This window comes from Mus musculus, chromosome 5 (genome assembly GCF_000001635.26).
Source record: "Mus musculus strain C57BL/6J chromosome 5, GRCm38.p6 C57BL/6J".
In the NCBI taxonomy this organism is placed as follows: Eukaryota; Metazoa; Chordata; class Mammalia; order Rodentia; family Muridae; genus Mus; species Mus musculus.
In genome coordinates this window covers 98,317,638-98,331,199 of record NC_000071.6, presented here as the reverse complement: position 1 = coordinate 98,331,199, position 13,562 = coordinate 98,317,638, and the positions used below count along the sequence as shown (strand labels likewise).

Sequence of the window (13,562 nt, the reverse complement as noted above, 5' to 3'; positions counted from 1 at the left end):
CTAGCCATGGTGACTTTTAGAAGTGCCAAACCATTGAGCTAGTCAAAGCATATCAAAATTAGCTGGCGTGTCGTTGCGTGTGTGTGTGTGTGTGTGTGTGTGTGTGTGTGTGTGTGTGTGTGTACTGGGGATTAAACCTAGGGCCTCAAGCAAACCAGCAAGCACTCTACTACCGAGCTATATCCTTAGCCCAAAATGTTCTCAGTATTGGAAAAAAAAATATTTTGAGTAAAACTTCATGTCGTTTATATCTGTAATTAATTTATCCATGACTGGAATCCATTATCTAGGGAAATCTTTAAATCATTTTAATATTTCTTTCACCCCTTACCTGAGAAAAGAAATTCAACTGGAATTTTTATTTTTCCGGTAGTCCGCAGGCAGCCACTAAAGAGAAGGACTGTGTTTAGTCAGAGGGGCAGATGACTGGAAAAGGATCTAAAACCCATAGCTTAGCAATTTTGCTGAAGCTTGTCAATCATTTCTCCACTCACTGAACTGGTTGGTTTTATTAGATGATGCTAACTTATAGAATAAAAGTTGTTAATTAGTTCAGCAAAGCTAATGTTACTCGCTGCCGTGGCAATGCAGTTGTTTTAGTGTTCTGTCGTTATTTAGTGAACACGGGAAACAGAGGATGGAGACGCACTACTTCCGTCCCGCCAACCACGCTCCTCAACCTCCGGAGCATCACTACTTCCGCATCACTACTTCCGCATCACTACTTCCGCATCACTACTTCCGGTCTACCAACCAAGTGCCAACCGCGCTCCTCATCCTCTGGCCGGTCAGATAATTAAGATGGACTCACCCTTTCTCTTCCTACCTCCCCTTCTTTCTACATAAGCTTCTTGCAACATCTATTGTAATTATCAATTCAGTGGCTTCATTTCAGATGCAAGGATTTAAAGCAACTTCTGTGGGTTTAAAATATTGGCTAAAAGCAGGAGAGACGGCTTAAGGAAAAGGTGCTTGCTGCCAAACTTGAGTTCATTCCCTGGACACCACAGAATACAAGTTCAGAACCGATTCCAAGTTGCCCACTGACTTTTTATGCATGTGTGCGTACACACAAATGGAACTTTAAGTTACCCATCTAATAAACGTAAAAGCTTGGTTGTTTGGTGATATCGCTGCTGTTGCTGTTAAAAATCATGTTTTGTAACTATTTTAACAGATAATTTCAAAAGGGACAAATTTTCTTCATTTAAGATTATTTTCATACAGTGGCACCTATTTAAAAAGGAGGGGTGTCTATATGATAAACTGCCTTGTGCACAGGAGAAATGAGGGGAGTTGGCCAAATTCAAGTCCTTCCCAGAGTTCTGTAGGGTTGATTCTCCCCCCCCCCCCCCGCCCCCAATGGTGCTTGCTCTGTTTGTCCTTAATATGGAGATGGACTCCTTTGAAAACCTGAGCCCAGGCTGTGAGACTTGCAGTTGGGAGTTAGGAGCTCGGAGCTTGAAGATCCCTCCAACTAAGTCTTCTCGAGCATCCGGGACCTCCCGCTGCCCTGCCCTCAGGTGCACACAGCAACGCGTCCTCCTGGTTTTATGCCTTGTTACTACTTTACAGCGACCAAGTCGGCCTCTGTGCAGCGCACCAGCGTTTGGAGGGCTGGGGACTCCTGCAGCCTGCAGAGAAGTCTCTCGAAGCCAGAGGCCTGCGGTGAGCGCCGTCACCGCCAGGGGGCGACCAAGCCCCGCCGCGGCCAGCAAGACGGACCCGCGCTTACCTCCAGGTAGTACAGGTCGACCGTAGTGATCTGAGAGTCCAGGAAGTCTTCATAGGTGTTGAACTGTGTGACAATGTTGTCCACGGCCGTCAGCCCCTCGTCCTGATCCATCGCGGCTACACCGACGCGTCCCTAGTAACCGGTGTGGGCGGGCCGGACGCGCGCCGGTTGCGGGGGCGGGGCAGAGGGCGCTGCGCTGGCCCTGCCCCAGCCGGATCCCTGGGCGGCTTCTAACCCCTGGGAGCGGTCAGCCCTGCAGGGCAAACCCAACTTTTTTGGTGTAAAAGCCTTAGCAAAGTCCGAAGGTGCCTGCTCAGTGTTTGCAGTAAGAACCTCGACAGAAGAGTATCCCGGAAATCTAGGGGAAATAGTCTTGCTGGGTGCTTCAAAATAGCACGTGATCAGTTGTATAAATTACAACTTAAAGGCAAGTTATGGTTGGTTACTTGTGTGCCAGGAACAATGTATAAACTTCCCAAACGAAGCAGCCTTAGTGATCTCCTTTGCTCCTGCCTTCTGCCTTTCAGTTCCTTTACTTTTTGTTATTTAAATTTCAATAAGTTGAAAATTACTTGAAAAATCTTGCCTCCTTGAACGTCCTTTAAAAAATTGGGTTGGGGGGGAGGGATCCTAATCATGGAATGATATATCCCATTGAGAAGCTGATATTGACTTGTGTTTCTATTTACTCATTTCTTTAAAATACTATAGTATAAAATTGAATCTGAAACATTTCTCATTAGAGCAGACTTGTACAACTGTTTCCACACCAGAAGCACAGATGCTTGCTGTTATGCCAAGGGACTTTACAATCATCTCAGCATTTGTAGAAATCAAATCAGATTCTGCAATGAATCTTTTCCATTTTTTGGGGGGGAGGGGGGCAAAGTAAAGCCAGGTCTATTTAAGACCCCAAGTTGCACAATAAGTTATAGCTTTATTTTAAAAACAGGCTACCAACAATTTATATTGTATAATTATCTAGAAAGCTATAGAAACTAAACTCCAAGCATAGAGGGGAAAAAATTTCATGTGGCCTAAAACATTATCACAAGTAGAGAGGAGAGGTCTCTGTACTGTCTGGTCCAAAAGAAACTTGAGGACAAGTGCCTTTTGTGTCTTTTAGCATTCTGAAGGGCAAGCTGGCCTCTAGGCATCTCATGTACCTGGTTTCAAGTCCAAGCTGACATTCAGGCTCCTCCTAGCTCCTCTCATATCAGCTTCTCAGTCCTACAGAACCCTGACCTTTCAGCCATGTGCTCTCTTACCACCCACCCCCTCTCTGTCCCAGAGGCATTATTCTGGGTGTGTTGAACACAACAGAAAGCTTAAAAAAAAAAAAAAAAGTTTCTGCCGCTGGGGTCCACAGGATATGAAACTTGCTTCCGTGTGGTGATTGATTTGAATTTACCACATACCAGCCCTGTTCTAAGTACCATACAATCTCCATTATTTCGTTTAATCACAACAACAAACTCACTAGAAAACCAGCATTGGTGTTATCCTCCATATGGAGACAGGATGAGTTTAAATGACTTGGCCAAAGTGTCGGGTGCAAAAAAGCAAACCCAAAAAATAACAATAGTCCTTTTCTCTCACAGGGGCATGTGGATGTAAAGATAGGTTATAAAGAGCTGTGTAAAACCAAATACAGAAGTTTGTTTATTAGAAAGAAAAATAAACGTGTGGTAAGGAACACGGATTGATACAAAGCCTAGAAACAGTAGGCGCATCTTCCAAACTGTGGAGGCAAGAAACGCAAGTTCTGTGTGGGATGGAGGGAGAGGTGGACAGTAGGGAGGGGCACAGGAAAGAGGATTGGAAGGAGGAAGCTGACTGAAGTTGAAAGGTGTAGTAAAAGAGATTTCAAACGAGACCAGCCGTGGACCCAAACAGGAGAAGCTGTGGTGGCCATGGCTTCAGAATGGAACTCACACTACTGCACGCTGCTCGTCTAGGGGGTGCTGGGCTGTGCTTACATGTGTTACCGCTGTTTCTGCCATCCTCCCACACCAAGGTTTTATCGTCCTCTTGAAATCATAAAACAGCTAAGGAATGTTGGAATTCCTGACCCTGTGGCACTCTGATATCAAGGACGATTTCTACCTTCATTGTTCTAGCATGATCCATTGCAGTTGTACGTTTTTTAGGGATGCTTCATTAAACTGACCACGCAGACAGAAACCGCACGGTCAGAAGCTCTTTGGTGAAATGATCTTGAAAGCATAGAAATTTAAACAACTTAAAGGTATTTCCAATCAAGGACTCTAATGCTGCCCAAACACTTTTAACAGAGCAGTGTCTTTGTTAATAGTGAAAGAAATTTATAAATTTAGACCATTCTACACAGAAAGGTTAAAATTACAGTAAGCCCAACAACACAAGTCTTCTAGATTTTCACTTTGGGTTCAGAAACACTTTAGACCTGAGCCTGAAAAATGCCAAGAAGGAATGGCAACCATGAAATATGTAAGATTAAGCAAGTCTCTTTTCTATGGTGAGGCCTTTGTTATGACGAAGAAATACTTTATTTTGGAAACCATAAATTCCTTCTTCAAGTCTGGGACTTTTAAACATTGAATCCAGGAATTTAGCACCGATCCCAGAAATTCTATTCTTTGCCAAAAGATGGGGAATATATATTTCACAACAAACTGCAGGGTGTAAGAGAGAAGAGACATATGGAAGAATAAGAAAATACATGCCCTATTCAGCTTAGCTACAGAGTAAAGAAGGCCATACTATAAAGAAAAGGGCATAGGGAAAACCAAACCCTAGCATTTCTTTGAAACAAATGGGCTTTCTTCTATTCTCACTAGAGCAGGATGAAGTCATTTCAAACTACACTCTATCTTTTTCTTTTCCCAAATAATTAGTAATATCCTATGCTAGCTGGGAAAGTAAGTAGAGATTGTAATTTTTGTACGTGGACATGATAGGAAAGGGGTGCTGTGCTAATTATGTTAATAAATGCTAAACACTCTGAGTAAGAACTTGAGGTCCCATTAGGAGGGACTTAATACATTACCATATTGTAGGAAAGAAAAACACATGCTCTCTCTAATAAGATAAGCAATTTGTGTCTGATGTTACCCAACTGTCTGTGATTGCAGGTGAGGGCTATTGCTTAATCATGAGCCAAGGAGAACTTTGTGTGTGTGTGTGTGTGTGTGTGTGTGTGTGTGTGTGTGTGTGTGTGTGTGTGTGTGCTTTGTAATAATGATGACAATGAATGCGGTTAAGCTATTTCTTGGGATGAGGTCACTGGGTTTCCACAGTCTTGTAACTTAGCATGTTGAACTTCCCGGCATGTCAGTCACAGAGACATAGTTGTTCATATGTCGTAATTCATGAACTTTCCATTCTTCTTCAACAGCTGACAGTGCGATAGAGTTCAGAAGGAAGACAATAAAAGATGGATTTGTTTCCAGGTTTGAGATTGACCAATATCAGCAGCTGATAAAAAAAAAAATCCAATGTACTACGTGATAAGATCCCCTGGTTGTCTGTGGTTCTTTGACCTGGGATGGAGTCTAATAATATTTCTCTCTTCCATTAGCATTGTCTATTGGTGTTGTCCTTTCTCATGGCTTGTTTAGACAGCCATATTTTTTAGGTATTCTGGGCGAAGCTTCCCTGTTATTTCTAGGAGACACAATCTCACAGCAGATTTACTGATGCTCTGGCTATTAGAATCTTCCTGCCACCTCTGCCAAATGTTTCTTGAGCTCTAAGTACAGGAGATGTGTTGTAAGTGTATTCATTAGAACTGATACCCCCATGATCTTTCTGCATTTGGACCAGTTCTGGATTCCTCTAACGGTCTCTTGCAAAAAGAAGTTCCTTTGATGCGGGTTAGGAGCTATGCTTACCAGTTTAGTGATAAGTACTTAGAATGCAGTTGGGACTTGGTCTGGTTTTGTAAAGTGTCACTAATGAGTTCTTTCCTGAGGTCTAGGACCTCACTAGTCCCCTGGTTAGGTGGGTAGCTTTCCTAGTACCAAGCATGATTTCCCTCCTGTACTGGCTGGTTTAGTGTGTCAACTGGACACAATCTGGAGATATCACAGAGGAAAGAGCCTATCTTAAGGAAATGCCTCCATGAGATCCAGCTGCAAGGCATTTTCTCAATTAGTGATCAAGCGGGGAAGGCCCCTTGTGGGTGGTGCCATCTCCGGGCTGGTAGTCTTGGGTTCTATAAGAAAGTAAGCTGAGAAAGTCAGGGGATGCAAGCCAGTAAAGAACATCCCTCCATGGCCTCTGTACCAGCTCCTGCTTCCTGACCTGCTTGAGTTGCAGTCTTGACTTCTTTTTGTGATGGACAGCAATGTGGAAGTGTAAGCTGAATAAACCCTTTCCTCCTCAGCTTACTTCTTGGTCATGATGTTTGTGCAGGAATAGAAACCCTGACTAAGGCACCTCCTTTTGAGCAGGCTTTAAGTCCAACTAGACAACTATTGGTTATGACAAGGCAACTATCGCACGTGTAGGAGTGCCTTGCCATGCTGATCCTTGCTGTGGTTCATAGGATCACATATGGGTAGAAATGTGGGTGGCTGCCCTCCCTTGGCAGCTCATATAGCACGTTTCAGAACTATGAAAGTTTGTCTTGAGGCTGGACAGATGCTGCACAGTTACGAAGAGCACTGGATTCTCTTCCAGGAGACTCAGGTTTGACTCTCAGCATCTTCATGGAAGTTCACAACTGCCTGTTACCTCCAGTGCTCCGGGGTCTGATCCCTTCTTCTGGCCTCTGTGATCATCAGATGTGCAAGTGGCACAGATGTACATGCAGACAAAATACCCATACATGTAAAAAGTAATGAAATAAAAATGAAGATAACCTTTGAGTTCTGAATGTTGTCTTCAGCAATGGGGACTTCTACATCCATTGTCTTGCTTACGACCCCATGTGTTTATGGGCATCTGATTTAAATAACTGGCTGTGCCACTCTCCCGAGCTCCAACCCTCATACACACCTATCTATAAGGCAGCATATGAACATATAGCATGTATAAAGGTGACTTTTCCCTCCTTCCCCTAGTGTTCTCTCTCTCCTTCAACATAATGTCCTCGTTTCTCTCGGTAATGGGGGGAAGGTGGGACACGTGGCCAAAGCATTTGTGGAACTCTCAAAGAATGAATTTTTAAAAAATGTTTTAAAGTAGAAAAAAAGGAAAGGTAATCTCTCCTCACCCTTCACTTACAAATCCAGCATTCGAGAAGATGCATTTGAGCCGCAGAGGTTGCAGTGTCTCTCCAAACACACTGATGATGCTTCCTTGTTGTCTTAGTTAGGGTTTTACTGCTGTGAACAGACACCATGACCAAGGCAAGTCTTATAAAGGACAACATTTAATTGAGGCTGGCTTACAGGTTCAGAGGTTCAGTCCATTATCATCAAGGCAGGAGCATGGCAGCATCCAGGCAGGCATGGTGCAGGAGGAGCTGAGAGTTCTATATCTTCACCTGAAGACAGCCAGCAGAATATTGGCTTCCAGACAGCTAGAAGGAGGGTCTTAAAACCCACACCCACAGTGACACACCTACTCCAAAAGGGCCACACCTCCAAATAGTGAGACTCCCTGGGCCAAGCGTATTCAAGCCATCACACTTGCCTACACCAAATTCTGACACTTTTTTTTTTCCAGGTTTGTCTCTGTCCCTTTCTCTCATGCACTCTTCAGAATGAAGTCAGAATGGTTGCCTAAAACACCAATTTGTGTGGGAGAGGAAGGACTTAGTTGTATTTAAGTGGCAGACCACTGAGACTTTAACCATACTCCGGTTGAGTATATAAATAACACAAACTGGAGCAGACGTGGAAGATCTGGGAAGGGGTTGGGGTGCCTGATGTGAAACCCCCAGAGAAGCAATAAAAATGTTAGGGGTGGGGAGAAAGAAACACCGATACTAGAAATAGAACTGTGTGTTGCACATCAATGTTATAAAATCTATTTTTCCATGAATAAGAAATAAATGTCTGATTTTTCAAAAATGAGATATAATGTTGAATAAAATAAAATTTTTTGAAATATAATTTAATTTTATATCTTTTAATAAAAATATGTAAGATAATGATGAAACAAACAAATGAAAATATCCAGTTGGTACTGGAAAAGTAGCTCCAAAGGCACTTGCTCTTATAGAAGACCTGGATTTAGTTTCCAGCACCTACATGGTAAATCAAAACCATCTATAACTCCAGTTCCAGGAGATCCAGATCCCCTCGTCTGACCCCTTGGGCACCAGGCATGCACATGGTACATGTACATACGTGCAGGCCAACACTCACACACATAAGCCTTTAAAAAAAAAAGTTTAAAAAATACAAATTCAATCTCATGACTTTCTTTTTAAAACTAGCACTGGTTCCCTGCTCCAGGCTGTGATGATTTTATGCGCCTGGCTTATGACATCTCTTGCATTTCACCCTCACTTGGCGCTTGGCATGTCATTTGTTTCAAGAGCTTACCACACCAAACAGCTTTGGGCTTTCAAAAGAACCACTGTATTGCTGGGTGGTGGATCTCAAGCACTCTGTCCCCTCTGCCTAAAACATTCTTTCATGGGATGACCTTTTCCCATTGCACATCCAGGTATGTAGAGAAAGAGGAGATAGAAGTTAGCCTTTTTGTAAGCACATTCTGCTTGCCCACATGCATACCACTTATTAGGAAGAGTTTGCTTGTGATTAAGAGATGTGCTGCATTTCTTAGATAACCCTACACACACCAAGGCCAAAGCTGTGCCAAGGCTCCTTACTGTGTTCCTTGCAGCTGTGCCCAAAACACGGTCATTCCTCTAAAATGATTGGCTAAGTGAAACTATTTTCTTTTTTCTTCTGTGTCCTTGTTTTAGAAATTGCTAGGTAAGTGCCATTACCAGTAGTATAAATAGAATAGATGGAAGCTTAATATTAGCACCTGTACTGGCTAGTTTTGTGTCAACTTGACACAGGCTGGAGTTATCACAGAGAAAGGAGCTTCAGTAGGGAAAATGCCTCCACGAGATCCAGCTACAAGGCATTTTCTCAATTAGTGACCAAGGGGGGAGGTCTCCTTGTGGGTGGTGCCATCTTTGGGCTGGTAGTCTTGGTTCTATATGTGGTGGCAAGAGAGGGATGGTGGCGTCTACCACCTCCTCTTCTCAGGAGGATAGTTTTGGAGAGAACAAGAAAAGAAGTAACAGTAACTGAAAAGAAGAGGCCAGGGTCACTTGCATCATTTTAAGATATGGGATCCACGCCATGTCTGGATATTGTTATCAGGAATGAAACTGTGGATTAGGAGAGAGATGACCAAAGCCAGGGAGAATGTGTGGCCGCAGGAGGAATCCTGTGAGTGGCGGAGGTAGGATGGTGTGAAGAGTGTGGAACGGCATGTGCAGCCTCCTGCCAGAGCACACCTCATAACTATAGAAAAAGCAAAGTGCATCATCACAGGTGCAAAAGACTGGCGGACCGATTGGCAGGAGGATCTCCCAAGGGCCTGAATTAAGCACGGGGTGAGATTATCACCTGGGAACCCGTGTACACAAACATGTGCAACTGTGACAGGTGGCCATGCAGGGTGGAGCAGGAAGGGAAGGCATCGGCTTTAAATAGGAGTGATCATGGGAATTAGGAATTTTGCTTTTTAAGAAAGGAAGTGAATACACTAAGGCAGGATTGTAGGGCTGCAGGATTCAAGTTCTTGAGATAGGATCCTTAGCAAAATTTAGTCTTTCGTCCCAGTCAAAGCATGTGCTAGCAAAACAGCCGCACCTTGTCTGTTTTTCTTTGGCTACTTTGTTTAGGCCAAACCCAGAACTTAAGGAAAACATTGAAATACTGTAGCAAAATTCTCAACTTAGATACAACCTTAGAAACGACCTAGTGTCTCACCTTACTTTTTTTCCAGGTTAAAAATTTAATTCCTATTGATTTCTTAGATTTTATTTATAAAAAAGTTAGTGTGTGTGTGTGTGTGTGTGTGTGTGTGTGTGTATGGGGATACATTCCTGTGAATACAGTTGCCTGTGGAGGCTAGAAGGTGTAAGATCTCCTGGAACTGGACTTACAGTTGTGAGCTACTTGATGTGGGTGCTAGGAACCAAATTCAGGTCCTTTCGACAAAGAGCTTGTGTTCTTACCCAACGAGCCACTCTAGTTCCCACACTGACTTCTGTAAACGTATCACCTTTGACCTCTCTGTTAAGCCTACCTATCCTCTACAGGTAGGATCCATTTTCATATTATATGTACTACCACAACTTTTGTAGTTTTTCATCTCAGTCATTTACAAGTGTTTTTTTCCCCACTGCACCTATTTACATTGTCTTGTTCTTTTTCTTCTTTCAATCAGCTACTGGAATAAGCCTACCTTCTTCCATGCCTAAATGGAATGCCTTGAAGGGAAGGCTCAGGCATTATTTTTCGTACATAATGAGAGTCTAGCACCATTCGGGCCTAACTCTTGGGTTACCTTACATGATTGTTGAAGTAAGTTTGTCTGAGTGGATTACGAGGGTAGTCAGAGAGGAGGCTAATAAACACGGAGACAGAATGTGCGATAACCTAGAACTGTAGAGCTGAGTTCAAACGGGCAAATCAGCCATTAATAGACTTGACACTCCTTTAATGCTGCTTTTAAGTGGGCTAGTGATCTCAATATTTCTGCTTTTCCTTTGTGCTTTGGCTTAGTTTTGCGGAGGTTATCCTATTGCCATGGCCGTAGAAGACTTTGAGGAACCGGTGACCGCTGACAATGTACTCAGAGGCTAAATTGAAGATGCTGGTTTTAAACTACACCAAACCTCCCCTCTTAGAAATCCCAGAGAGGCCACCATGGTTTTTAGAAGGGCTAAATATATTCCTCAGAGAGGCAGGCTGTGTCCCTTGTCGATGCTACTTTGTATCCTTACCTGAAATTTCATCTGCTGTTTCTTTCTTACCATCAGCTCAGCGCCTCATTAGTGAGTTAAGTACTTGAGACTTCGTATTAAAAGACAACGGTGTATCACTGTGTACTTTATTTTGAGCAGGTAAAAGTTGGATCTGAATGAAAAACAGATCCTTGTTTAAGGGTAAAACGCATATGGAACTTGAAATCAGACTTGTGTCTGCACAAGTCCTTCCCAACGAGTCTTTGAATCCATCTCCCTGCAACTGCTCTCAAATTGAGAATCCCCTCATCCTGTCATCTGGCCTAAGATGCCTTTCTGCATCCCCTGCAGCCACTCACTGCTGTCAGAAAACGCTTGCTAAGTACAGCCGTGATGATCGGTTCCTTGCACGTACCTCTGGATTTCTCTTGCTTGGAGCTTACAGTGAGCTGTTAAGTGCACAGGGCTCGGCGAGGTCTGCTTTCTGAGCTGTTGAGTGGACAGAGGTCGTCTGCTTTCTGATCTGCAGTCCTATTTTTTCCCCTTTGTACTCATCCTGCACAGTCATCAAATTGACATACTTTCTCTTCCCTAAACATCATCTGTCCTTGCAATTTTAGCACATGATTCCTTTGCTTGCCAATTTGTTTCTCTGTTATTAATGTCTCCTTGACTCCCTCCAGTTGTAACCAAATTTCCTTTTTCTAATTTGCCTATCACTTCAAATTACACTGCTATAGCTGAGTACTTCTCTAGAACATGGGTGCTGTACAGGCTGGTTTTGTGTGTCAACTTGACACAGGCTGGAGTTAACACAGAGAAAGGAGCTTCAGTTAGGGAAGTGCCTCCATGAGACCAGGTTTAAGGATCACTCATTTTCTCAATTAGTGATCAAGGGTGGAGGTCCCCTTGTGGGTGGTGACATCTCTGGGCTGGTAGTCTTTGGTTTTATAAGAAAGCAAGCTGAGCAAGCCAGTAAAGAACATCCCTCCATGGTCTCTGTATCAGCTCCTGCTTTCTGACCTGCTTGAGTTGCAGTCCTGACTGCCTTTGGTGATCAACAGCAATGTGGAAGTGTAAGCTGAATAAACCCTTTCCTCCCCAACTTGCTTCTTTGTCATAATGTTTGTGCAGGAATAGAAACCCTGACTAAGACAAATTGGTACCAGCATAGTGGGGTATTCCTGTGACAACCTGACCATGTTTTGGGGAGGACTGTGGAAGGACTATGGAACTTTGGGATAGAAGATCTATTAGGTGTTAAGACATCTGACAGATGTTGTGTAGGAGCTTGGAAGATAACATTGAGAACAGTGCAGAAGATGGAAGCCTGGCTTATGAAATGTCAGAGGGAAGATTAAAGACTCTTTTCAGGGCCATTGCTATTTTGATTGTGAAGATTCTGTGGTTCTGGTTAGCTGGGGCTGAAGAATCAGCTGTGATTAACAAGGTACCAGAACTACTAAAATATAACCTTTGCATTACTGGGACTATTGATGCTGGTTAGCTGGAGCTAAGAAATTAGCAGTGATTAAGAAGAGACCAGCATCACTGAGCTAACATCTTCTGGGAAGTGTTTTCTGAGAGCACAGAGGCTGTGTTCTAGAGATAGCCAAGGTTGTACCTTGTGCTGTGGCTGGACTTAGTAATGTGTAAGAGTTACCCATGTGGTACTGGTTTTAAAGGCATGAAGGGGTCATGCAGAGCAGCTGAGGCTCCGCACTGTGAGAGGCCATGGAAGGCCATTGGTGAAGGTGCAGTATCTTAGTCAGGGTTTCTATTCCTGGACAAACATCATGACCAAAAGCAAGTTGGGGAGGAAAGGGTTTATTCAGCTTACACTTTCCACATTGCTGTTGATCACCAAAGGCAGTCAGGACTGCAACTCAAGCAGGTCAGGAAGCAGGAGCTCATGCAGAGGCCATGGAGGGATGTTCTTTACTGGCTTGCTTCCCCTGGCTTGCTCAGCCTGCTCTCTTATAGAACCAAGACTACCAGCCCAGAGATGGCATCACCCTCAAGGAGACCACCCCCCTTCATCACTAATTGAGAAAATGCCTTGTAGCTGGATCTCGAGGAGGCATTTCCCCAACTGAAGCTCCTTTCTCTGTGATAACTCCAGCCTATGTCAAGTTTACACAAAACTAGCCAGTACAGAAGGGAGTACAGGCCAGCTATACACTCAGGGTACGCTCTGCTGTGATTGGTTACCCTAATAGGAGACTTTTGATTGGCTTGTTACCATTAGTTCTGCTTCAAAGCACTCTGCCATCACCACAACAGACATTATGCCTTAGTTTAATACAGAATATCGGCGTAATGAGTAAGAAATTCACATGAATCCAGGTAAATTTTAACTTCTTAATTCTTTTATTTGGCTGTTTTGTTTTGTTTTGTTTTGTTTTGTTTTGTTTTGTTTTGAGACAAGGTCTCACTACACAGCCCTGGCTGTCCTGGAACTCCCTTGTAGACCAGGATTGCCTCTGGAACTCACAGCCATAACGCCTGTCTCTGCCTTCCAAGTGCTACAATTAAAAGCATGTGTCACTATGCACAACTTTAGTTCTGCTTTGTCATACTAACTTTCCCCCTATCTGCCTCTTTCATTTCTCGACTTCTCAAGGATTTGAACTGCACAAAGACACTGTCTTCTCTTATAGAGCACACGCACAGGGATGTTCACCTATGTATGCACGTGTTTATGCATATACATAAGCAGCACGGATACAAACATAAAAGTGAGAGTACAGTTACAGAATCATCATTCACAAATGGCAGGATGCACACTCTCAAAGGAAGGAGGAAGATGTGGGTGATAGGAGAGAGAATGAGTCACCTTCCATGCCTGTCACTGGCAGTTTGAGAGGGAATGTGTTTATAGGCAGCTAATTGGAATAAATGGGAAATTCAAGTACTACAAATGGTATAGAATAGTAATAAAGGAGAAGTTGTGATTTTTTT

General features: G+C 43.4%; 1 protein-coding gene across 3 annotated transcripts in view; it reads right to left on the bottom strand.

Moving 5' to 3' along the window:
• Positions 1–2,062, bottom strand: part of Cfap299 (cilia and flagella associated protein 299) — a 472,916-nt gene extending 470,854 nt beyond the window's left edge. The window contains exon 1 of one of the 3 annotated variants that reach the window (XM_006535280.4): positions 1,736–2,062. In XM_006535280.4, coding sequence (XP_006535343.1) covers positions 1,736–1,846 — 111 coding nt within the window. In that variant the 5' untranslated portion in view covers positions 1,847–2,062. The remainder of the gene's footprint in view (positions 1–1,735) is intronic. The other 2 variants (XM_006535279.4, NM_001024614.1) reach the window with 2 other exon arrangements.
• Positions 2,063–13,562: the final 11,500 nt, after the last annotated feature.